This window comes from Osmia bicornis, chromosome 13 (assembly GCF_907164935.1).
Source record: "Osmia bicornis bicornis chromosome 13, iOsmBic2.1, whole genome shotgun sequence".
Lineage (NCBI taxonomy): Eukaryota > Metazoa > Arthropoda > Insecta > Hymenoptera > Megachilidae > Osmia > Osmia bicornis.
In genome coordinates, this window is record NC_060228.1 from 9,096,813 (window position 1) to 9,124,765 (window position 27,953).

General features: G+C 30.5%; 2 protein-coding genes across 17 annotated transcripts; one reads left to right on the forward strand and one right to left on the reverse strand.

Moving 5' to 3' along the window:
- The first annotated feature begins 395 nt into the window (after positions 1-395).
- Positions 396-15,541, forward strand: LOC114873580 (WD repeat-containing protein 7). Of its 11 annotated transcripts, XM_029182031.2 has the most exons (27): positions 396-488; positions 580-769; positions 1,444-1,622; positions 1,704-1,936; positions 2,020-2,162; positions 3,864-4,054; positions 4,127-4,272; positions 4,471-4,491; positions 5,571-5,597; positions 6,332-6,422; positions 6,493-6,907; positions 7,042-7,262; positions 7,359-7,578; positions 7,711-7,825; positions 7,935-8,140; positions 8,245-8,382; positions 8,484-8,552; positions 9,153-9,254; positions 9,846-10,058; positions 10,124-10,388; positions 10,457-10,676; positions 10,749-10,974; positions 11,056-11,396; positions 11,475-11,798; positions 11,866-11,958; positions 12,041-12,238; positions 12,318-15,541. In XM_029182031.2, the coding sequence occupies exons 3-27, from the start codon at positions 1,458-1,460 to the stop codon at positions 12,501-12,503; spliced, it is 4,569 nt and encodes a 1,522-aa protein (XP_029037864.1). In that variant the 5' UTR covers positions 396-488; positions 580-769; positions 1,444-1,457; the 3' UTR covers positions 12,504-15,541. The 11 variants fall into 11 exon arrangements, with proteins under 11 accessions (XP_029037864.1, XP_029037866.1, XP_029037869.1 ...); XM_029182033.2 differs by lacking the exon at positions 396-488 and having other exon boundaries at positions 582-769; positions 11,059-11,396; XM_029182036.2 differs by lacking the exon at positions 396-488 and having other exon boundaries at positions 582-769; positions 2,020-2,141.
- A 131-nt stretch (positions 15,542-15,672) lies between these two features.
- LOC114873583 (protein no-on-transient A-like) lies at positions 15,673-27,704 on the reverse strand. 6 transcript variants are annotated; one of them, XM_046288405.1, is made up of 15 exons: positions 27,350-27,704; positions 26,220-26,411; positions 25,932-26,150; positions 25,354-25,655; positions 24,838-25,133; positions 24,557-24,747; positions 24,281-24,377; positions 24,164-24,183; positions 18,942-21,499; positions 18,198-18,712; positions 17,063-17,119; positions 16,768-16,862; positions 16,374-16,593; positions 16,084-16,134; positions 15,673-15,856 (listed from the first exon to the last, which is right to left on the reverse strand). In XM_046288405.1, the coding sequence occupies exons 1-9, from the start codon at positions 27,572-27,574 to the stop codon at positions 21,281-21,283; spliced, it is 1,761 nt and encodes a 586-aa protein (XP_046144361.1). In that variant the 5' UTR covers positions 27,575-27,704; the 3' UTR covers positions 15,673-15,856; positions 16,084-16,134; positions 16,374-16,593; positions 16,768-16,862; positions 17,063-17,119; positions 18,198-18,712; positions 18,942-21,280. The 6 variants fall into 6 exon arrangements, with proteins under 6 accessions (XP_046144361.1, XP_029037884.1, XP_029037883.1 ...); XM_029182051.2 differs by having other exon boundaries at positions 18,198-21,499; positions 26,220-26,396; XM_029182050.2 differs by having other exon boundaries at positions 18,198-21,499; positions 26,220-26,408.
- Positions 27,705-27,953: the final 249 nt, after the last annotated feature.

Here is a 27,953-nt window from a genome sequence, read left to right on the forward strand (position 1 = left end):
AAACAAACGAAATACAAGATTATTTAGGTGATAATGCAAGAATAGAGTAAATGATCGTGCGATCGAACGCAGAAAACGAATCAACTGCGCCCTACAGAAAAAATGAGGAAATAAATTTCTGATCTGTTTTACCTTTTTCACGTTTTTCGCGAGTGAAAAATCAACGAAATCGTAGAACACACTATTTTTCTAAACGAAAGTTTGTACACCATTCCCTGAGTGCTCGTTTTGCTCTATCCGATCTAAAGAATGGCGCGCTGGTCTCTATTTGGACATTCGATTCGCAAAAATGTTTATATTACGAATAAATTAATGCAGGTGAGTTCGTTCCGCCATTTTCTTGACCGTGGACAGACAGCAATTTCAATATTTTATAACTTTTTGACGATTTGCCTCCTGAACACGTGCCTCAAATTTCTTTGCAATCTGTTCAGCAGGAGCGAAAAATGGTGTGTTCTACGTTCTAGGGATTTTTCTAGGGACTGTCGGTAAAGTTTTCAATGCTAGCTTTCAATATAAATATCCGAATAAAATTAGATTCGTTCTACTAACTACGTCACTTTATATCGAATTAAACAGGATTTTACTAGGGACCTTTTGACGTGGAACAGCTGATTGTATTATATACGTTATTCGTCTGACTATTCTCAACTGTTCTCAACATCAAGATGGCCGCGGTCGTGAGAGTGCAGTAAGGGTTGTATGATTTTTGGCTTATATCGCCATTTACGACGTTTGGAGCCGTTGTCATTGATATTCAATATTTTCGGTAAATATTTTTATATCATTTCACATAGAACATGCGTTCATTTCTCAATGTATTTACACACAAATCTTGTAAAATCAGACTCGTTCAAATTGTCAGTGACATCTCTTAGATGTAGCAGACGCCTTTAATTACTTTTAATAGGTTTTCCTTGAGATCACAGCATATCATATTGTTACATTGGGTTTTGTGGTAAATGTTTATTCAAACCGTTTCTGCTGCAAAGTGAATAATTCATCTTTGATCAACTAAAATATCTGCTATTAATATTGATGTCACACTGACAATAAGGTTTTGTTATTTATCAAGAAATTATTTTGTTTGTTTTGTCAATTGATATTGACTCAATTTGTATTGAGTTCCTTTAAATTATTATTATATTATGTGTTATTAAAAAAGTATATACCATTGATGTATCATTTTATAAGTCTAATTTTTATGTTAATTAGTATTGAAACGTCATTATTGTAAAATCATTCTTATTAAAATATGATAATAATCTTACATAGGATATGTATATCCATCTTGCGTATACTTGTAGGATATATTATTTGGATTAATAGTATTTAAATTACATGACAACATTAAATAGATATTTAAAAATATTGTATTCATTTATAATCTGAGATAAGTAAATAAGTATCTTTAATTAAAACAGTTTATAAAAAAAATTATAGGTTGAATTTTAAAAATGACAGCGGGTACAAGCTTAGTAGTACCCATAGTTTTATGGGGTCGTATAGCCCCAACTCATTGTATTTCCTGTATCTATTTGTCCCGAGATCAAAAAACATTAGTAACAGGATGTTATGATGGTCAAATATGTTTGTGGCAAGTTGATCCTGAAACATTGAAGGTGATAAGAATACACTTATATTAATAAACAGAAAAATAAATAAAATTCAAAAATATTAATATTGAATAATTACAAATTCAGATGACGCCAAGATGTTTACTTGTTGGCCATACTGCACCAATAATGTGCCTAAGTCGAGCAAGTGTTATTATGGAACAAAATTATATTGTTAGTAGCAGTGAAAGCGGAGAAATGTGCACTTGGGATTTAGTTGATGGAAAATGTAGAGAAGCTGTGAAACTTACCAATGTTCATACACAGATGTTGCCTTATGTTTCTGCTGGTGGAGAAGATGTCAGACTTTTTTGTTCTGGGTATGTTTAAATTTATACAATAACATATTTTCTTCTTATAAATTTGCTTTGAGAATACTCTTAAAGTTATTTTACAATTTTAGGTACTATCCCGAAGTTTTAGTGATGGATCCTTTTAGCTTGGAGATTTTGTTTACCTTAAGTTCACGAGTTAACCCTGACTGGATTAGTGCATTGCACGTTTTGCGACCGGCCAAACGGAAAGGTCGGTTCTACGTGCATACAAGTTAGTTACACTCCATCACACCTACGCTTAATACCATAAATTTCTACCTTAAGTTCTCTTGATTTCTTTACCAATCTATGTTGTGCAAAAATTAAGAACCTCATAATTATCATAATAATTGGATCTGTTTGATTGGAATTTCAACTATATCTTTTTGCACAATATACATTTGGTATTTCCTATCCTATTAATTTTTGGTATATTATCTTTCTGCTCGACAGAATTTTCTTTCAAATGTTCAGAATAATTGTTAATAAAAGTACATACTTTTGATGCACCAGAATTTATTTAATTGGAATATTTAAATATTCTCTTTGATAAAGTAATTAACAAGGAATTTAAATTTGCATATATTTTATATTTTTGGGATTTTAATTTTTTCCTAACTTCTTAAGCAATTAACTATACGAAGCTTTATGCTTTAGGTATATTAGAAATTTTGCATTTGCCTATTTTTCTTCGTAAAAGGTACTTTCTGACAGTTCAATTCAATAATAATACTTGTTGTAAAATATATTTCGTAATCTAATGATAGTAATTTATATATTATCAAAATCTTAATTGTTGCAGCATGTTAATGAATCACATGTGGAGATTCATCAGTGCAACAGCACTGATGATCAAGGCTATATCATTTGTTTCATGTTTTCCTTTTCTGACTTTCAATTTTTTTTTTTTCTCTCTCAAATAGTAAAGTTAAACGAGCAGGTACTATTAACACTTTGGGAGCTTTTCCTCTTATGTTATCCTTCACATGCTATTCCTTTTATAGAACCTTATCATCATGGCATACATTGCATTTACCTACATTCATTAAACACATTCATATCATTTATAATAAATTACGTCCGTCGTAAGTATATATTAGTTTAAATTAAAAAAAAAAATTTAATCTTTGAATGCAATGAATGCATTTGTATGAACATTCAATTTAATGTTTGTCTTTCATTTTGGTAGCACATTTGATGCATTAAGCTTTTCATTATGTTTTATATTGCACTTTGTGATAAAAAAATGTATACATTGAAGTTCTACTTATTATTTTGTTATACTGTGTTTTGTACTTGTGATGGTAAATTTTTTTATGTTAAAATTTTCAAAGTAAGCTTTCATTGTTTAATAAAAAACTGTAAAAGAATAATGTAAATACTATAAAAAATGCTGTTGCATGAATGATAATTGATCAAGAGTTTTTTTATGATGTTTGCACAGTAGATATAATTCTATAGTTTAGATACATATAGGTATGTAGTGGGTTCTAATGTATCTCTTTTATTTAATGGTACTGTACATGGAATTAGTAATAATTATGTATATGTTAGATTGCAAGATGTTTTGCGCATGATTTAAGTAAGAACAAACTGACACTTCTATACAAAAGAAATAATTGTTTATTTTAACATGAAAAATTTTATTTTGCATGAACCTATATAGTACTATTATAGGGGCTTCCATAGTAGACCTGTAACTGGTAATTTGTTTTAGATATTTTTTCTGTTATTGTATTGTATTGTATTTATTGTATATGTTTGTTAGTATAAGTTTAGTGTTTTATGAGTTTACGAAGAATCAGTTTTTATGCATTTGTAACTCCTGTAAGGTGTCATTTTATTGACCCTTACTAAAAATTGTTTGCTTAAAATGCTATGACACCTTCTTAGATGTAGTTAACGCGCAACAGGCGCTTCCATTCATTTAAAGACGACGTTGTGCTGGCCTTAACGACAACTGGAACAGTCAAGGTGTGGACTCTTCTTGGGCATGAGAATCGCAACAGTGAACCTCTATATGAACATGAGAGTAAACAAATAAGGTGTCTAAATGCGCTGGCAATGACTTGCTGCCCCTATAACCAAAGGACTGTATTAATTGTGTGTTCCAAACATTGGCAGGTATATTTTATTCATTACTCTGTTTCCATATTTTATTAACTCTGCTTCTACCAATATTTTTTTTTATATCAGATATACGATGCCGGTGATTTTTCTCTTCTATGTTCAATTACTGCACCTTGTGGTGAACGTTGGATGTCTGGAGATTTTTTAGCTGCAGACAGAGTCATTTTATGGAGCGATGAAGGTCATGGTTACCTCTACAAACTACCAGCTAAGTACGTTTCTAAATAAGATTATGCTGTTTTTATTAATATTTTATTTTTATTCTTTAAGCATTTTGAAATTTCTATAAAATATGCGAACTTATAAGAGTTTAAAATAATGCACCGCATCAAAAGATTTATGAGTATGTTATATAATATAATCTAATCTATCAATTTATTATAAATCATTTATTTATTTATTGCTTATAGGAGTCTGGTACAACTTGACAGGTAGTTTTCCTTTTAAATTTGGTGTTTGCAAATTATTTCAAATATAACTATTAATCAATTGTTTCTTACAAGAAATTTACAAAAGATGCTTATTATTATTATAGCATGATGATAGACATTAATTATGTATTTATATGTTCTAACATAAATAATCATTAATAAAATTAAAATTAATGCTACAGTAATTTCAACATAAATGTCACAATAATAATTCAGTAATTAGAAGTTATATTATACTTAGAAGTACTTTAAATACTTATAGGATAAGGCATCTAATCTGACGACTTCAAATTTCTCATAAATTCGTTACTGTATTTTAAAATATTTTTTATATAGAAATTAATTTACGAAATAATTAAAGTCATCGCATTAGGTGCCTCACCTTGTACATTGGTAAAAGAAAAATATTTTACAATATCTCAAATAATGAAAATATATTATTATCTCAAGTATTTTAGTATTTATTCTAACATTGTGTAAAATAGTTAAAATATAATTATTTGTTTTGTTACCGATATGGTTGAAAATTTTTCGTTGCTTATGTTTCAGAATATTTTATTTGGATATGTAGATAAATATTTTTCAGCCAGGCACACTATTTTTTCAAGTTAATCAAAGCATTTAAAATTTTGGAACTGCTATTGTGTAGAAGCACTTGCTGGCAATGCACATATTCAATATTTATTTTCCTTATATTTCTTTGCTTCATTTATCATAAACATTCATGTTCGATCATTAAGTAGAAAATGACAATTTTAATAATTAAAAAGATAGATTCTATTTGTTTATCTATCTATTTATAAAAATTACTTAATTTGATTTACATGACAACACTAGCCATTCAGAAAGTTGGTTTAATACATAAGAAGAGAACACCAAAAGTAAAATGCACGTATAATCGAAATGAAATTGTTATTGAAAATTTAGTTAAATCGTATTGAAATATTTTTTTGGTTTTTATGCATTTCAAATGAATAATTAACATAATGACTTGTTTTTACGGTGATGTGTCTTTTTCATATAACACACACACACACACACATCTACTACATTCTACGGTGGATCTGGTGTTCTTCTAGCAAGCTAAAGGGCAAGGCTCTCAGCAGGTAATCCTGCATTATCTCTTCTAGTTACTCTTCTTGTGTTCTTCACTGTAATTTCTGTCTTCTTAATTGCTTCTTTTTGTATTCATTTTCTTAAGTATATTGCTCTTCTATTAATTTATATTGTACATATGTATACATATACATATATGTGGATATAAAAGGTACATTATATTTCTCTGCACTTCATATCTTATGTTTTCATATTTCATTCTTCTTAAGTTGCTTTGAATGTATCACTGTTTCATAATTCATATGCTACATTATAAATTCATACACTACATTTAGTAAATAATGAAAATAAGTAAATAAAAGTAGCAGTGCTATGCCAGCTTATGTAGTTTAAGTTTTTTTTTTTTTAGTTGCCTTTACCTGTTGTTCGAGTACCTTTATATTTAAAAGTTTTTCAATTTTTGTACTCAGCTCAACAAGGTATTAGAAAACTAATATAATTGCAGTTTAGATACATATTTGTATATTTATATAATATAATTATATGTAGTATATTATATAAATATAATTTAAATAAATTGTAAAATGCTTATTAAATTGCTAAACTTAACAAATCTCCTAAAACACTATTTTGTTGTTTAGAATTTAAAACTTAAAGTATTCTTAACTTTTCAATTTGCAATGTATTATAGCTATTGTAATATACTGTTCACGGATATTATTTTAAGGGATAATATTTGTAATATGAAAATAACGTGTTACTTTTATCTGTTTTGATTTTATAGTAGCGTTGCAGACAATAAAAATTTTCATACCGCGGGTGCTGAATATGATCAACCTTATTTGTACTGCACTTTAACACAACCTGGCGATAGGGTAAGATCAAAGCTGTTCGATAAAATTATTTCTAGAGAAATTACTAATAAGTACTAATTATTCATTGCAGCCGCTATCGTGCCCACCAGCGATGCGATTAGTTACAGTTCAAAGGCAGAATAAAACATTGAAGTATTTATTACGTGGTGATAGCGAAGGTGTTGTTGTTCTTTGGACAGTACCAGAAGTAACAACTCAACAACTAGCTCAAATCAGTCAAAATGATTGCTCAACTTCACTCTCGTTGCCGCCTGTGGTAAAGACAAGTTTAAGAGCTGCTTGGGAAGAAATGAGACCACCACCGGTTGGAATATTAGATCAATTAGATACTGGAGATGGGCATGGTATAAAGTTAACAGCTAGTATATATTTACCGCAACAGAGTCGTCTTGTTGTTGGTCGCGAAGACGGCAGTATTATTATTGTTCCTGCTACACAAACGGTGATGCTTCAATTACTTCACGGCAATCATCAACAATATGATGGTACAATACATTTATCAATTACTTTTCAACTATTTGACTAAATATAATAAAATTCTATATAACTATTATAAAATTTTGTAACTAAAAATTTATAATTATGCTTCTTTTTCTTTATTTCATCGTGTGGTTTATAGATTGGCCTCCTCATCAAGTACTTTTGGGTCACTCTGGTCGAGTGAATTGTCTCTTATATCCACACGGAGCAGCACCGCGTTACGATCGTACACATCTTGTTTCTGGTTCTGTTGATTTTGCTGTATGTTTATGGGACCTTTATGCTGGTACCCTTATTCATAGATTCTGTGTACATGCGGGGGAAATTACGCAACTGATGGTACCACCTGATAATTGTAGTGTACGTTCACTTTATTTTATTTCCAAGAATATTGATAACTTCATAATTATTACGTTATAAATTATTTGTCATATTGTTTGAATTTCATTTCTTTAGCCTAGGATTCAAAAGTGTGTCTGCAGTGTTGCATCAGATCATAGTGTTACTTTGTTATCATTAGCGGAAAGGAAATGTGTTGTTCTCGCTTCTCGACACCTGTTTCCAGTTGTTACGATAAAATGGAGGCCACTGGATGATTTTATGATAGTTGGATGTTCGGACGGAGCTGTATACGTATGGCAAATGGAAACTGGTCATCTAGATCGTGTACTACATGGTACATATAAGTTTTCAATTCTCGTATTTTCTATGTTAAAGAATTTATGCTTTTTGTATTTATATCAATTTTTGTACTTAAATTGTTATCTACTTATGTACAATAAATATAAGATTGTAATTGAAACTATAGGTATTATTGCTGAAGAGGTACTCTACGCGTGTGACGAAAATACTCTGGCTACGGCTGGTGGGTCAGCCGCGGGCGGTGAACTAGGCTTAGCTAATCCTGCTGTGCATTTCTTTAGGTAAATGAAATCTTACAACGTAGATGGTGAGAACCTTATATGAATTTTAGGGAAAAAATCTAAAGAAAAGAATCTCTTTCATCGTTTACATAATATTCCGTTTCCTTAGAGGCTTGAGGCACAGAAATCTTTCGGCTATACGACATGCCACACAAAGAGGGTTACATCAATTACAACAGCTTCATGGTGGACAAGGAGTAGATCATGGAAATCAGATAAAAGCAAAAGGCACACCTTTAATGATTCAAGGCTTCAGAAGTAATCCTAAAGATCCAGAAAGTCATATTTTATTTTTTGACATAGAAGCATTAATAGGTATCATTTTTGTTGTTTTTTTTTTTTTTTTACTTTTTTAATGTAAATAAATTCATTTAATATGACTTTATTAAAGCAGCAACTTCTTTTGTTCACTTACACAGTACAATTACTTAGCGATGAATATGGAGCAATGTCACCAGGTTCTTTGGAAGCACAGGGTTTAATTTCAGCATCCGAATATCAAAAGGTTGCAGCACTTACACAATCGGCTAGTCCAGATGCTCACAAAAAAATCGCAGGTAATGATTTCTTTTACCCCATACAAACGTAAAATTAATTTAAGAAATTTAGCTAATATGTATATTAATGAAAAAACTTGCACTAACATGCCACTTTATAGACTTTTTCGGTCGCGTCAAGGATAAGGCAGGAGACGTTGAACGAATTTTAAAGGAGAAGGATCGTCACGGTATTGTGCTCTGTTACTGTTTCATTTAATAGAAATCGTAGTTTGTGTGTGCATATTTTAAAGTGCAGATTTGCGAAGAAATCCTTACAGGATCATTAATTTAACATGTTACGTTTTCTATACGTTGTTCAACGTAGTGTCGTGTATATAAAAATGTTCTTGTGATTGCATGTTCACCGATATAGATTTATTGCGATAAGTGCAATGTTTTTTAAACATTTAAAAAAACGAAAACGTATTTCAATTGTAGTCAATTCAATGCGCACAATACTTTCATGTATCGTTTCATTCGAATTTTTAATACCTATATTAAAACTCTTGATCAATTTATTAAATCATCTTAAAGAAAAAAGAAAAAGTTTACCATGAAGCAGCACTATACTCTTGTTTCACTTAATGCTTGGTAGTATTTTTTCCTCCTTATTAGATACACTGATATACGCATACTCAAATATTCTTTCTTGGAATGTTTATATCACGTAACACTCATTGCAGGATTTTTAGTGTCTTTAATTCACACCTCAGCTGTAGTCATTAGAAGATTCGTGTTAAAAACTGTGTTCGTTTATTATTCCGTCTAAAGCCAATTTCTTTCTCTAGGTATATTGGCTAAAATGAAGGAGGGTGCAGAAAACGTACACACTAAGATTCAGGCCAAGGTGGAAAGCGTTGGCCTCAAGCCGTCGACTCTCGATGGCAAAGGTTAGCCATGATTAAAAAAAGATGGCAAAATTATTGTACTTTCTATTGTTGAAATTGCGTCGCATGGATTTTTGTTGTTCATTTAGATTTGTCGTTCGCTTTGTAGTTCCTTTATCTTTTCATGTACAATGTACTCATTATTTATTACAGCGTTTAAAATTTTCCTACATTATATTAAACATCAAATGTGTGATTTATTTTGGCACAGAATTATTGGATATAAGTAGAGGTCGCAATGTTTCCACATCCAAACCTTATTCATTGTGTAATTTAGCATTTTAAAATTATTGTTTCTTATTATTTATTTCAGATGTTCACATTTTATGTATACTTTATTTTATTCATATATCAATTTTTTATTATTTTTAGACTTCATATTAGTGTATGTTGTAAAACTTTTCATATATCCTATACAAGAAACATTTTACAATCAAACATTTTTCATTTAAATGATTTTCATTCTTTTTTATGTCAGAATATATGAAAAGTTTGAAAGTTTAATGTGTGTTACACTGTATTTTCAAATGCACCTTCTCGTACATTTAAAATACCCAAATTTATGTTTGTTATAGAGGTTGTTTTCTTTTGCAGGTGATAATTGGAATAACAACGAAGCTGCTAAAAATAATTTGAAAAGAAATGGTGCATTTAGCGAACCAAACGCAACTATGGAAGTTGCTCAGCTTATACTAAGTTTATTGCATGCTTGGGGTATGGATCCAGATTTGGATCGTGTTTGTGAAGGAAAACTGGGCTTATTAAGGCCTATGGTTCCTGTTTCATTTGGAGTATTATCTAAAGGAGGTACGAAAAGATAATAATTTATAAAACACATATTGCTAGTTTTAAATGAACCCTATGTACCATAGGATATATGTCGCTATTACTGCCAACTTGGCAAACGCAATTGGAGCCAATCGGTGAACCTGCAACACAGCTGGAGCAGCGTTTACCGGCTGAATTAGTCAGACAAGAAAGACTTACCAGAGCATTCACAGCGAGAGCACATTGGGAACTCTCTACTACATTAACCAGTAATCATTTGTTAGCAGTAGTTGCTTTGGCAAATACATTAATGTCAATGAACAATGCAACTTTTGTACCTGAGCAAGAACGAAATAGAAAAATGCATAGGTTAGTACTTATTGTTTAAACAACAATTACAACAATTCAGAAGAGATTTCATTATAAATTTTCTGCAGACCTGGTAATAGATCCACAGTTAATTGGAATAAAGCAGAAGAAGAAAATGAAGAAATTTATACAGCACAGCAAGCACAGATTAAACAAGGATGGTCGTTGTTAGCGACGCTACATTGTGTACTTTTACCTGATAAGGTAACTTCACAAGGTGGTGCGAAAACATTTAAACGTCCTCAGGTTGAAATGATGGCACGAAGATGGCAACATCAATGTCTTGAGGTTAGTTATTTTATACATACATATTATAGAGTTTCATAAGATAAATAATATTATAAGAGATAATGTTTCTAGATCCGTGAAGCTGCTCAAGCTTTGTTACTCGCTGAATTAGGTAGAATGGGGCCAAAAGGAAGGAAAGCGCTTGTAGATAGTTGGTCCCAGTATCTACCAATGTACAGCACTCAAGAACCTATTGCACCTCAAATACAAAATCAAAGTCCACCAGCTCCTGGTAGTCCAATCCCTTCCTCGGACACACATCCAGAAGAAGAAGATGAAGAAGAAGAATTAGTAGAAGGTAATTAACTTATATGTATACAAGGTTGCGTGATTATAATTTTAAAAAGAACATTTTAATCATATTACATATTTATATTAGCAGAAATAAATGTAGCCAGGAAGCCATCGAGCGTTGCAGAACTGAAACGAAAACAAACGACTGCAGTTGTATTATTGGGTGTAATAGGTGCTGAGTTTGGTCAAGATGTTACTACAACAAATCAAAAGAGGGACAATGAACAAAGACGAAAGAGTTCAATCGTAGAAGGTTTTGGAATAGGAAACAATAATCTTGCACGACATACTAGTATGGCCCTTACTCATCTATTACATGCACCTCATTCTCCAAAATTACCTCTACACACAGCATTACGAAGAGCAGCAATCGATCTTATCGGTAGAGGTTTTACCGTTTGGGAACCGTACCTTGACGTATCAAAAGTAAGAAAGTATGAGTAATTTAAAGTAATAAGAAACGAGAAAGGAAATGTTTATTAATTTCATGTTATAACAACACAGGTGTTATTGGGTCTATTGGAAATGTGTTGCGATGCTGATAAATTAGTACCAAGCATGACTTATGGTCTTCCGCTCACACCTCAAGCTGATACATGCCGTACGGCACGTCATGCTTTAACTTTAATAGCTACCGCTCGACCTGCAGCATTCATTACCACGATGGCACGGGAAGTGGCTAGATACAATACTTTACAACAAAATGCGCAAACATTAAATGTAAATATGGGTGCAAGCGTTTTAGCTAGGGCAAAACCAGAAATACTCAGAATAGTTGAACAGTTAATTGATAAAATGCAAAGTGAAATGAGTGATCTTTTAGTTGAGGTAAGAATAGCCGTTGAAGAAAAATATAAATGTATATTTAATATTATTAAATTAATATTATTTGCAGGTGATGGATATTATTCTACATTGTCTGGACCCCGGTCATCTGAAAACTAAACCATTAAGTGAAGTGTTTCCAGCAGTATGTAGGTTCAAACAAGTGAGTTGAATTATATTGATATTATTCTGTCTTTTTATAAGTATTGTACCTTTTCTTAACAAATGTTTAATATCTTTATTAGGTTAGCCACTGCCCGGCAACACGTAGGATAGCAGTGGGCAGTCGCAATGGTCAACTTGCCTTGTATGAATTAAGAGGAAACGTTAAGTGCCAGACAGTACCTGCGCATACAGCAGCTGTAACTGCGTTAGCATTTTCACCCGAGGGCAAGTTCCTGGTTAGCTACTCTTGTACAGAAAATAAATTATGTTTCTGGCAGGTAAGAAATATTTTTATTAGTCTTTTTTATTTTTATTTTTTTTAATGTGATGGAATAATAATCATATACTTTGATGTAGCAAACAAGTAGCGGTATGTTCGGCCTAGGAAATTCGCAGACACGTTGTGTGAAATCATACAGCACTGCGCCTATTAATGATGTAGCACGATTGAATCCTATGCGATTAGCTCGATTAATATGGATAAATAATCGAACAGTCACATTAATTCTTGCTGATGGATCTGAAACAAGGTTTAATGTGTAAACTGTAAACGAGATCCCTTCTATTCCAGTACCGAAGTAACAAAAAGTTAAATGAATGATACACAGCAAGTGAGAGGTCAGTTTACCCGTTGAAATATGGAAGAATTATTTTAGGCGATAGTGCTGTCGTGAACGTTGGTGCGTTTATTGGTACTTAATAGTGCTAACAAATAATTGGATATCGTATCGTATGGAATATACTTGAGTGAAGTTCATCGTTGCACGACGCAGGATATGGCATAGCAATTATCATCGAGTATTGGTATGAAAATTTCTTCCTTTTCAATTTATCTCGTTTTTTCTTTTTTCCCTTTTTTCTTCATTTATCTAATTTAAATATTTAATTTCTATCTTTCTTTCCTTGGGAGGGAGTGCGCACTTTGCGTTATTGTAGCACCTGTGATAGTTTGAACGCTATCACGCTTTAAAGAAAAAGTATTCTTTTTATCTAATAATTTAATTGCACTGTCATTTGATTATTAGTTACGTAGTTACAAGGCTGAACAATTTTACTATAGTTTCACGAGTCTAGACCGAGTCTAAACAGAAGTATGAAACGCTTTCATTGACACACATATACCGCAAAATTTGTTGAACTATTTCTACATTGAGGATTTGTGTGCCGTATTGTACATTATGCAATGTTATAACGCGTGAGCTTCCAAAAGCCACGTTTACGTATTCCTGAAATTATAATATATAATAGTTAATAAAGGTTACCATATGGAGCCTCGTGTTGAAAGTACATACATGTGTATATATACATACCAAAAAATGAATTTTCGCCCGACGATTTGTATATACATAATATTTACAATGGCGAATCATTAGTCATTATATTAATTTGTATGAAATATTTTACGTTTAATCTGTTTACATATACATATAGTTGAAACGCTTCAAATGAATTCCTGTTTTACAAATTTTACATATATTATTTGGTCCCGTAATTTGAATCGCTTAACGAATTAAATGTTTTCGTCTCATAGAGTTGCATATTGAGAATGATCGTACATGTTTGGTGCTTAGAACTAAAGATCAAGTGGAATTGAGAAAGATCAACGATAAATTCATATGATTTCACGAAAGGTAAATTTTCAAAAGCAGTTTATCTAAAATTTCAGTATGTTCTATAGTTACCTTATAATTTTTTATAAATATTTCATATATAAACAATATTACGTAATTAATATTTATTTCGTTATTGAACGAACGAGGGATTGAATTTAATCAGTATAGTCAGTTGTGCTTTTTCTGTTATGTTCTTTCCCAGATTAAAATGCTTCTCCACTCGTAACAGAACAAATATGATGGAGACTATAGATACGATATTATATTGTTTTAGCGTAATTTATTGTCTTTATTGCCTTGTGAGCTTAGCGCAATGTTCTGTGTAAATACAACAGAGACATTTTATGTACGTGTACGTTTTAAAAAGTTATATTTTTGTTGTTAAATTTTTTAGTTATTATGACAAGCATAACGAGATATGCAATGGTATTTAAAATTCCTATGTTGCAATATAGTTATGTACATTGTAAATCGCACAAAATTACGAATGAGTTTCTCCAAAAAAATTATGAATTCTTTTAGATTAAAAAATGATTTGCGTTAACATAACGAAGTATAATAAATATCTATACATATATGTTAGAACAAATTATACTATCGGCAATTTAACGTAAATGTTAAATCCATTCGCTTATATTTTGTTAGAGGGTATATTTTTATAATTTTTTCTCCTTTTAGTAGAAAATATTAGATATACAAATTCATTCGGTGCCTTTCAAATAAAAATATACAATTTGAATATTTCTTCTGTGAATTTAAAATGCTACTGATAAGTGGCGCAAGAGAATGATGAATATTTGAATAGTTCAAGTTACACTAAGACTCTTTTAAAAACAAATCTTTAATTTAAAAAGAAAAGGCATCAAATTAATTTGTACACTCAACATAATCAGATTTAAAAAAATATACGACAATGTATATTAATTGTAGAGCAGTATTTTAGAAGGAAAAAAAAAAACAGAATCTGTCTTGTCTTTCTTTCATCGATAAAGTATATTTATATTTTATATGATAATTTATCTTCTATATAATATTTTTACGTGAAGTAACAATAAATACCAGAAACAGAAGAAAGTGAATGGATCGAAAGATAAAATAAAAGTTTATTTGTCGATAAGAACATTTAGATTATTTATTAGTATTCAGATTACTGTGCGAGGCACAGTAAAAAGAATTGTGTTATTATTAAAGGCATTTGTCACGCAGGCGTGTCTAAGATCGGTACCGAAACGAAATACTCGTAAATGCTGAAAAAGAATACGAGACAGCAGAATTCAATCTTTGATCGCAGCATGAATTGAGCGAACAATTTCTCTGCATTACTTCTATCTTGTATATATAAAACCGAACTATGCCTAATTGTATGTATGTAATTATTTATGTGTACATTATATTTTATCGTGCGTTATATTTGACTGAATGAAGGTGAAGAAAATGATCGATAAACCTTTTTATTGATTATTTTCTTACAGTCAGTAGCAATGGTTGGTGATGAATATTCGATGTTTCTGATCTGCAAATTGAATCGACTTTTAAAAGATCCTGAAAAACTTACTGCCCTATTAAATTATTAACTCTCAAATTTCAATAGATACTACAAAACATCAAATACAATTGATTGATATGATTTTTTATCGGCCATTAATCCGATGAAAAAGAAAAAAAAAATTGACGTTTATATGCTCCATTCGTATGTGAGTAAATATACTACTTTTTGAGCATTTGAATACTTCAAATCTATTCTCTTAAAATGTTGCAACTTTTTTAATATTACAATGTTTTTAATTATTCAAATGTCCCGAGTAATTCTCTTGATTCCATCGCTAATGATAATGTTCAATGCAAAGGGAAGTATACCGCACGTGTTGTTAATCGTTATGCAATAATTAAATATGTATTTAAATGTATCCTATATGAAACGCGTTGCGTTTAAAATTCGATAATATATATACACACCATAAAGATGAACATTCTTTTCACTTTAATAATTCTTATGCTTTCACATTAATCATTCAAACGGATCTAGTAAATTTTTGTACGATATTAATTTTATGATAGGAACATCAGGAGCATTTTTTCAAATTTACAAGAGTATTATCTATTTTAAGAATTTGTGATTTATTTAAATAAAAAATTATGTTAATGTTACATTTGAGAAACCATAAATTTTCTTGCTTGCAGGTATAATACAAGATGATTTTTAAAAATAAAATCATTTACGTAACTTAATATTATAATTTGTCGGGAGGTGAATTATTTGATAATTGATATTTGGCATCAAAACTGCAACAGAAAAAATATTATGTTTATAAAATTTTATTTATATTCGTGGTTTTTACATTATATGAATTAAAAATGTCAGTCCATACGTGAACAAAATTAATCATCTTTACTCAGTACTCTAGCCAGAAATTCATCATAAAAGATATACCTTTTACATTTCAACATTGTTATTATTCATAGTGTTAGTAACGAAGATGTATTAATGCACGAATATAATAAACAATCACCTTCGAGTTGTAAGTTTGAAGTGGTTTCATCGCGCAATATCCTTAATGTGCCTGTAAGAAAAATGCATACTCAATTACTAAGAGGGTACACACCCTAATAAAATTACACACAAGAGTTTATTAATATCTCAGTAAATTGGTACACGTTGGAATCTTAAAGCTTCGTCATAAAAACTCAGCCCCGAAAGAAAATCATCATTAAAATTTTTATTATTTATGTAAATTGCAATAAATTTGAAATATTTAGTATTTAAGAAAAGAAAAAACTTAAGAAAGAAATTGTGTATTACCTTAAAGTGACAAATCCGGTGGGAATGTGGATTAGAAAGTATATGCAATTAGATATCCGATTTACATGTTTAAAATTAAAAAATACTAAAATGATTTAAAATTAAAACGGTATTTTTAAACTCTAAATCAGGTATCTATAAATAACACTTTGTGTTTTTAACAATACTTTATAGATGAACGCAATCCACTCCGTTTTCTTCTTCCACGAACTTCTCTCCCCTGTAAAATAAAATTTTGATTGATATATATTCAAGCAGCAACAAGCACATATGTGTTTTTACCTAAATATACTCAGTACACGTTGGAAAATTCATCGAATCTCTCATTATTACGTTAATTGTCATCAACGAAATAAATTATTATATTTAATAATACAAAAGAAATTGAACAAACCTTTCGACATTAGTACTGATCGATCTTTTGCAGATACAATTACTTCATGTTGCCATATCCTGGATAAATGCAGGATGAACTCTGTCGTTGCAAAACTGCAAATAAATATTTCTATAAGAAACATAATACAGCATGTTTATTAAATAACTATTATAAGAATTTTATGAAATCAGAACGTTGGGAGTATCGTTGTTTTATCATAAAATTCAAACAGAGTAAGGATCATCTCATCATAACGTAAAAGCACAGTTAAGATGTCCTTTTCATTTCTAAAATATAATGATTTCTTGCTTACCCTTTTATCTCCTGATACGTTCAGTTTTCTTCTTCAACCAGCAACAGCTATGAGCATCTGTAAACATAAAAATTGATATAAATGTTTTGTACGAGAACCTGGTATTTGCATCTTTAATATTTAATTTAGAAATTGGCAAATTAATACGTTTAATGTATAAGCTGAACATGAATTATCTGTTAAATAAAATTGATAGCAAATCTATAATTGTCAGAAACCTTCTCAGAATTTTAAATTTCAAGAGTGTGCAGTTTACAATACAAAACTGTCTCTTTAATAACTAGCACTTGTCTAGCAGGATAGACAATAAATCAAAAAAAGTTTTCTTACAGTTTTAAGCAATATTGTTGTGAGTTTTAAACATGTATTGTAAAAGCACATGAATTGTATATATCATATCTCTTCTAAGGACAAAATACATTTTTTTTTTTAAACTCATCACAGAGCATTATCAACCTATTAAGTTTCAGTTGATTGCGAAAAGTTCAATATTTTGTAGGAACTAAGTACGTATAATATCATTCATTGATAAATTATACATATTACCACCCCGAAACCAGGTATAGCATTAACACAGTATCTCAAGGTTTGGTTTGTTGAAATAAGTAATTAGTTACATCAGCCTAGATTTAAATAATGAACCTTGACAACCTTTTGCTAAAATTCGTATACAAATATAAGTTTGGTTGTCATAGGTAAAAATACGGTCTAGGCTGGAAAATTTGCACACAAGTATTAAAACTCCTATAGATTAAGTTTATATGGTATTATCCAAGTCCAAATGTAGAGTCCAAGTAAACCAAATACAGTTAACAAAATATGTAAATCATTCCAGATTGTAATTTCTTTCATATGTCTTCATGAATATATCAAAGGTATTCACAATGTTACAGATAAATTCAATTTCATTGGTAAAGATTATAAATGAAACATTTTTAAAAAGCCAATTTTTCAGAAGAAACTAGAATACAGTTTAAGTATCTGTTATAAAATTATGAAAAAAGTTGGATTAACATAAACTGAAGTCAAACTTGATAATTTTCTTTTGTAATCTTTACCAGAAACTTGTATAAATGTCCCACCCAAAGATTATAATAGAGTTACGCATAATAACAGTTTTACAAAATCTACTCACCTCAATACCAGTAGATTCATTGACTAGTAGTTTCAAGTAAGTAAGCCTATCTTGTGATTGCTGTGTCTCTCCTCCGTTAAAAGATTTTCTTGATTAATAACATTTGCTTTATATTATTCGTTAGTTCGCGATTGTAAGCAACCGCGTAGTACACTTGAACATGTAGTTGTTTTCTTCAAGAAAGAAGATGGATTATTTTGATCATGAGATCAAATTCATTCGTGTCTATGCATCCACAATGCTTTGTCCATAGAAATGTTCAAAAGACATTATGTTATCAAATTACAATCAACTTTGAGAAGATTGTGTAGAGTAATGAAGGTTTTTTATTCGTTGAACATTTTTTTCTCTTTGCTCGCATATCTGAGCGTTGTATTAAAACGATGTACCCAAGTTTGTTACATATGCACGCAAAATATTCACTGAATGAATATATATACATAGATTTGATCAAATCCTATTGTAAGGACTGACTTTCATTCGGTGAATTGTAAACTGTATCTCCTTGAGAACACCTAATGATAAATATAACTTGACATAAGTTTCATTATGCAATTATTAATTATTACAAATATCTACATTACAGGCACACAGTAATTATAGGGTGAATTGACTTTAATAATTGGGATTGAAATTTTCATAAAGAGAGAAATAAGGACTGGTAGATTAAAATTAGATAGATAGATAGAAAAATGTTGAAGAGTAATGCGAGAAATTCAGAGTTTTATAAAGATATTTTTATACCTGCTTTAGATTCATAGTCATATTTCTTCCACAGAAAATATATGTTAAATTTATAAAATTAAGAAAAGAGAATGAGAAATATTATATATATGTAACAGAACTTTGTATAAATCTGTCTATAGAAATAAAAAAAGAGATTCGGCATGTAATATTTGTGTCAAATAATACCTGAAAAAGAAACGTGTATAGATATTTGAAAATGAAAAATTTTTATAATATAAAATCTAAATTTCAAAGTAAATACATTTTAATATAAAGCATCGTATTTACCTATGCCACATTGTACTAATGTTTTAATTTCAAACAGATGTTACTGGATTAGTACGAATTATGCGCGCATAATCTTTCATTTCATATAACAAATATTCTTTTTCAAGATTATATTATTTTCAAAAATTGGAAGAAAGACATCAAAATTTTGTTATTTTCTATCAAAAATAGTCTCATTCCGTTTATACCCAAAGCATGTATCGCCACTAAGGTATTTATATTCCCAACATCTCACTTCAGCATGTAATTATTTCACATGCATATATTATTAACGATGAAATTAGACCAATTTATATTCAACTTTCCCCAATTGGTGTAAATGGACAATATATGCTTGTCATTTAAATGTTTATAAGTTTTATAGGTACTACTTTGTCTAATATTTTTAATGTAGCCTGTAATTCTTTTCATATAAAAGTTATAAAAAAAAAAAAAAAAAAAGAAATTGCGTTTAGTATATTACAAGTGATAAGAATACATACATTACAACCTCTGTGTCATGTTTAGTAAAAGCAGTCATCCTAATATATTATTTGGTCTACAATATTGTAGAAGTATGCTATTTTCATGTGAAGAATAATTTAATCCCCATATGTAGTAACTTGAAAAAGTTCAATTGTATTTTTGCGAAAGTATAATGGATATTTAAACTCATTGGGTATGATTTATGTACTGGCAACAATAAAAACCATAAGTTTTCGCATTATCCTTCAAGTACACATATTTGTGAGTGCTATAGAGCGTTTGAAGATTATTAATTAAATAAATAGTTACTATATATGGATATATGTATATATATATATATATATACATACACATATATATATATATAGACCTTTATTCATAAAATTCCTTTCTGTCAGTTAAGTTCCTTCACAAAGTTTGAGTAGCACAATTGCAGATGATTCTGCAGATATACGTCTTATTCTAACACAATTACTTTTATAAAGCTTTTAAGTAATGCAGAAATTGCATACTGTTCTCATGATGAATATTACACTGCCGTTAACTTAAAATCATGTATGTACGAATATCGATAATCATGTATGTACGAATTCTCTCTATCTAAAACTCTCGACATAGGCTTAATCTGCCTATTGCAATTTCTCTTCTTATAGAAAGATTATCATGGAATGACTGATCTCGATTTCAGTCATCATTGCAACCTTAAAAACTAATTTAATATTCCCTTGTAATCATAAAGTACAAACCTAAAGGTACGTTCAAAATATTATATCGTTACTTTTAACTTCTTGAATAACTACTGAGTCAATGAATGACCAACTAATAATGATAATATAATGATACAATAGTGACAAAAACTAACGTTATGTTGTTCTTAAATATTTACATTCTTTTCCATAAAGTAAAATTCTCATTTCTTTTTTTTTTTATTTAAAATATTAATTGACAATGAATATACTTTGTTTCTACATTACCGAACATTAACACAAAATTCATTAAGTGACACCTTAAACTCAAACTTTAGTTCTCTTTTTTCTTAGAGAAGAACCGTCTCTATGAAATAAAAAAGGCATACGATTTCAATATTGTTTTTTACACTTAGAAGTCGCTAAAGAATATAAATGTGTTGTGAATTGTCAACATTAACGGTATCAATTTTTAAGAGGCTTTATGTTTAAAAAAAAAAAGAAAAGGAAAAACATGTCAACCTATAGAATTCGTCAATATATCAAACTTATTATTAGTATCACTAATAATGGAAAAATAATGTCTCTATCACTTTTATCGTGGTTACAAAACTTACGTTTGTTTATATTCTGATAATATAAAAACTGTATAAAATAAGCAAATGATTCATAATGTTATCAAATCAGATCGAATATGAACGACATAAAATCGTTCTAAAATATTACGCCCTTTTCATTTCTCCCTATTCATTCATTCATTCATGCTAATATTTTCTTTTCCCTATGATATAAAACACGAAAGATGATCGATAGTAAATGTTGGAAAAATGATTGAAGAATATAATGCGAACTATCAGAAAACGTTCTTTTCGACAGTTATATATATAAAAAAAAAAATTGTTATAATACTGCGACATTTTAGTAGCGTCTTCTCTTATTAGGATAATCATCCTGACGATTTCGATCACTTCCACCTTGCCAACGACCACTACCTCCACTACCTCCACGACCGCCACCCATATTACCCATGTCAACCCTCATATCCATCAAATCCATTATTTGACCACGATCGTCATTATAACCCCCTCGGCTACCCCGATCCATACTGTTATATGCATCCATGAAAGACTTTGGATCCTAACCGATATCAGAAAAGGTCGAGATCGTTATTTGTGCGTAAAGTAAAAGCGGTCGTTTTTAAAATCAGAGTAGAAATTATTTGTCCGATAATCATTGAAGTGAATGTGCCAACGATTCCCGTTTAAACGGTGAACAATGATGTTTTGTAGATTTTGGATGTACCATAAATACATTTCATGGTTCAGGGCGACCATCCACGTTTGACAGCAGCACAGGTCATCGTCAATTTTCGTCAAATCACATAGAAAAGAAAGGGGAAAACACAATGTTAGATGTTGTTTGTACGTACAACATTAGTAGAATTGAATGCGTGAATAATACACGCGCTAAAACAAATGACATACGAATAAATGTTATACAGCTTTCAGAAATATACAATGTCGTTTGATCGACATCGATTACCCTTATTAGACCAAGCAAATGCCCAACATTAATTAAAGATGATAATTACTGTCACTTCACTTGTCATCGCTTGTTAGGTTTAAGTAACGCGTGTTTCCAACTATGTTAAAAGTTCCGCACATCTGTGCCTTTTAAATCTGTCTCTCCTCCATATTGCCATTTTCCCTAGAGAAGACTATCATGCTTGGTACTGTATACGAAATTTTTCTACCTGTAAAGTATACAGAAATACATAAATGTGTGCGTGTGTATAAGCACACTGTGAAGTAACTTTTCACACCCTAAAATCCCAGAACACTTGTGAACATTTCTTCAATGACGCTAATCTATTAAGGTATAATATAGTAGCATTAAATTTCACACAATTCTGAAGTTTAAATATTGATAAAAGCAGCAAAGAGACGTGATCAAGGTCTCTAAGTAAATCTTTCTTTTCAATAATTATACCACAGAAGTGTGTATTATAATAATCATTTTAAGCTTGATTATATCTCAGAAATTAGAATTTAATACTGCTGTACTCAGAAACTACATTTGAAATACTCTGTTCTTAAATTATTAGAATTAGAATAATTTCTGAATACAGCTAATCATAATGAATTATTATTCAATATAGTTGGGCATTTGTTGGTTAATAAATATCAAATGATTACTATGGAACTAATATATATATATATATATATATATACATATATATAATGGAATACAAAATACAAATTTTCATTTTAGCAATTGAAGTTTTTCATTTATCAAAAATGAATTCTGGTAGTTCCATAGTAAATAATATACCTAATCATTAAGGCAACTAGAGAAAATAGAAGGCAGAGCCTCCTGTCTGCAAGCATATGGAGAGACCAATGTAGCTAAGTTTAGTAATACAATTTTGATTGTAAGTTTCCATCGGTAAATGCCCAGGATTAATACTCAATGGAGTATTTGAAAGAATTTTGTCGGTTTCACGTAATTTATGAAACCTTCATTCATAATGAATATTTAAGTCTTTAATTATTTTATTGTGTATTTAATAAATGCAGATAATTTATATCAGAGATATTACTAATCAGCATATCATCAACAAAAGTAATAAAAAGTAGTTCTTTTTTTCAAGTAATCATATTTTGTATTACTCGTTGAATGTAATACTATTTATTTTCTATAAATATATTGGGTAACACCTGCCTGAACATAGCAGAAATAAACAATTCCCTTCGATAAGAGACAGATGTACTGTAGATCCAATACATTTAAAAGATGAAGAATTTAAACATGACAAACGAAATACAACCTGCCTATGCAACTCTTCGCGTATCTTATTAGATTTGTAGAGTGTGAAAGAACTGTGATCAAAAAATTCCTAATATTTACTGTTGAAATATCAACCTGTACTGGAACAATTAGGTTTAATTTTATATCACGGGTTTTCTAATTACGCAGGAATAATTTTTCCATAAACGTGAGTATTAGACAAATATCCTCCAACGAATATTCCAGCGGTTCTCCAATAAATATTGGAAAGATATTCGGATGTATAAAACCACTTTAGGTTTTGATCGTTTTGTAAATGATTATTTAGAGATATTTCTATTACATAGTACAATTTAAGAAGTACGAAACAGATGAGACATATGAAAAATACAAATGCTCCTACGTATGTAGAACAGACATAACGTAGACATAAAATTGCGATAATACATCACCACCTAAACATGTGTTCTGGGTGTATTTAAAATCAAATACAGTATTCAACTTCCGTTTTAACGGAAAATTGCGCAATTTAACTTTTCCTTAAAGTGTATCGTCAATGGAAAAAATAACCCCCTACTAAGTATAAAATTTAAATATGTGCCCATTGACTCCTCCACATGTTATAGCCAATTAAAACAGAATTAATTCGTACGAAACATATTATATTGAAAGTACGTGTACGTCAACAAAATTGGCATTGTTGCAGACATTAGAACTCTGCTATATTGGAAGGCATGCTTCATGGGAATAATTATAAAGTTTTTCCAGCACAATTTGCACAGGTTTTCACTAACAGTACCGATTCTTTTGTCATGCAAGAACACAGTTCGATTGTTCTAAGAAAAAATTCCTGCATATAGATGTAACAGTTTGGTTCATATTACTATAGATGAAAATACGTGTATGAAAAAAAAATAAAAAATAAAAAATCGAACTCAAACATGTTGAAACAAGATAAATAATTGTTTTAGTAAGAAAAAATAAATGATATAATAATTTAATGGGATACATTACCACTGGCATGCTGCTTCCACCTGTAACGAAACACAATTTATTATTAATAAAAACTACTCCAACTTCTCTATCATTCAAATAGAAAAATATTAAGTACTTTAATTATTAGAAACTTACCGTCAGGTTGACCGTATCCATCACGATCGCTATTACTGACGGAATCGTAATTTTTTCCTCCCAGTCCACCCCCGCCGCCGCCCCTCATTGCTTGCTCCTTAAATATAAAGGGAATATAACCCTAAGCATTATTAAGAAACATGAATAAACTGATAATTAAAAACCATAAATGATGTATCGCTATAATATGCAATTTAAGTTTAATTAAGTAACAAGCGCCATAGACTTCGTTGGAGGAAATGGCGTTATAGAAAAAGCAAGAAGATATTTAATTACCTGCATGAATAAATTATTTTCCTGTTGACGCCTGTGTAACTCCTCTTCTTGTCTCCTTATACGCATCGCCATTTCTTCTTGTTGTCTTCTTCGTAATTCTTCTTCACGTGTTCTTTGCTCTTCCGCTTGTCTTTCCTTCATTTCCCATTCCCGTTTTTGTCTCTCACGATCCGCTTCACGCATACGTAGTTCTATAATAAAAAAAATTGGTTTATATAAATATATTTGTATTTCAATTATGATAAAATAATATTTTTTCCACAATATTTAATATTACTTACGTTCTCTTAATAATTCAGTTTCATGTTCATAACGTGCAAATTCCATTTGAGCTTCTAATTTTTCTTCTTCCATTGCCATTTCCCTCTTCAGTGCCTCTTCTTTTTGTTTGTATAGTTCATGAAGTTGTTTCCACCTTGTTCCATATTCATGTTCAAAGCTTCCTATTTGCGCAAATCTCGGACCAATATCACGAGCTTTAAAAAATTCCGGATTTTTTCGAGGCAAATTTTTGTCCGGATATCCATCGACGTCATCTTGTTGTTCAAATGGTTCAACTACTACTGGGCGTAAGGAACTGTAAACATATTCTACTTAAACATACATACTCATTAAAAAGTAATACTTTGTATTCCAAGTTGTCGGCGCACAATACAAACAATTATTGTATCATGCTTCCTATTGGAACGAATTTCTTTTCCCCAATTACATTAACAGGCACTTATTGATTACTTAAGAAAATCAAATAAGCGTGGCGTTGGGGATAATCAAATTTTCGTATGTTAATAAAAACTTACGCAGTCAAGAAATAACATCCTTCAGTGCACTTCCTCAATGCAAGTTGAGCCGATGGCTTTCTACAGAATTCTACAATTCCCTCTCCAGTAGACTTTCCCCTATCATCTACTATCACTATCGCGCGTTCAATTTCTCCAAATACACTAAACGCTCGTTCAAGTAGTTCATTTGAAATCCAAGGTGTAAGATTCTTTACTTTAATTGTAGACGAGTGAGGGGCGAAACGTACTTTAAGCGCACGTCCTTTACGCATTGTACCATCTAATTCGTGTTTTGCTTTCTCAGCATTTACCCTGTAATCCTGCACATTAAATACCCTTTAGAAACATATCTTAGCGATATATGAATATTATTTACAAAGCAATAAGCACATCATAATTATAAAATTGCAGCCAAGAATATTTATCATTTTATATCAAACGGTAATTGTTTTAATCATTTGTTTAACCCTGCAGCAGATAAATGACATATTATATATTTTTATGTTATTATTTCGGCAATTAAAAAAACCTGACACTTTTCTGCCGTCGGATTAAATGAAGAACTATAATTAAAAAACGACTGAAATTAAATTTACCATTCTGAGAAATGCAAAATTCTTCTCCTTATTAACAAACAGTTCAGATATTTCACCATACTGTTGAAACATCTGTTGGATCTCTTCTTCTGTAACATCATTTGTTAAGTTTCCAATATACAAACGATTACGCCCACTAAATTTCTTTTCTGTAGTTTCTTGAGGCGGCAAATCATGAGTTGGCCCACTAATACCCATAATGCGCTCCATTAAACGATCCTAATATACATAAAAAAAAGTGTTATTTTATTTAGATAAATATAATTTATACTTTAAAAGATTACTTACATCTTGCGAACGATTTCCTAGGTTTCTATCACTACCTCCGCGTCCACCTCTGCCGCCGCGCATTCCACCGCCACGTCCCATTCCCATTCCCATTCCCATACCCATTCCCATTCCACTTCCCATTCCTTCGTTCATGGTATTATCCATACCTCCATCCATGGAATCACTCATTTTCATCTGCAATATTTTCTTCTTTTCAGAAATTTATAAATTACTAACATGCTTAAACCGTGTAATACATGATAATAAAATATAGTTATCTATTTATTCATGTAAATTCAATAGCTATCAATTTGGGATACAATGTGTTAAGGATAACTTCTATGTTTAGGGTAACTATTCGTGTAGTAACAAATGTTGTAACAGTATTATTAATTTTTTCTGAATTCTCCCTATCATATGTATATTTTAATCACGTCCAAATTTAATATTAATATTAGTATTATAATACTGATATTACATAATAATAAATGTATATAGGAAAACCTTCTTACATTTATATGTACATAAAATTGTTTGAAACACGTGTTTGAAAATTAAGAATACTTATCCACCATCTTAGTTTAGAAGCGCGCCATTTTGTACTCGGTCTACAAAGGAAATCGATATACCAAACTTTGCACATTTTTATTAGAAACAAAAAAAAGGAAAAGAAAAAACAGCATATACATATATCAGTTAATATGTATAATACTAAATATAACACTTAAATTTTTACCGAGAAATATCTCCTTTATTTTGATACTGAATTTAAGTTTGAATATCTTAAGTTTCATACATTAACTTTACTATACTGTTCTAATTTTTTATACATTTTTTCAGTTATAACAGTAAAAAATACTATACATATAAATAACATACAGGATAACGCACTATACACTGTACCATATATTAAAGTATGCTTGTAACAATATACATATTTTCTTCTCCTTTTTAATATTATAAATCTGTATAGAATATTTAAACAACAAAAATATTCAGAGAAACTAAAATAGTACTTTAGAAATTAAAAATAAGAGTATAAAAACATGTATTACGCAGTCATTTGAAACAAATATGGCGGTACAAAGAGGAACAAAGAATATCTGAAATAACCTTAATTTCCTATTAAAAAAACATAAAATTCTTACCGGCCCATCATTATTTCTGTTTCCACCTCCCATTCCTCCTCCACGTCCACCAGAAAATCGCGTACCGCCTTTTCTACCACGCGGTCCACGATTTCCACCGCCGCCGCTACCGCCTCCACCTCCGCCGCCACCGGGTGGATTACGCTCTCGTGGATTTTCATTACTACTTTCTGTAGTTGTATTCGGCAGTTCTGGTTTTACGTTTGGTGATTCGGCTCCCGCCATCGTTCGTTAAAAGAAAACTTATATCTCACCAAGAACAAACGTTCTTCAGAAGTACTGATCCCAACTTCTCTCAAACTTTCCTTCTAACGAAGCGTTCACTATGGCGTCCAACAGCAAAGAGAACGAAATCTCCAACTAGAAGACCTACTAGAGGAACTTCCCCCACTACGTACCGTCATATCCGGTGCATTCAAAGTGCAATTTTCTAAAGCGGTGATTGGTTAGTTTGATTAGTTCCAACTTGTTTGATTGGTTAATAGATACAAATGTAACGTCACCTGCCGTTACCATATTGAATCAACGGATCTAATTGGATGTGACATTTATTAACCATAGATCAATTGCATATAAATTATTAAATATTTGATGTTTTGTTTTT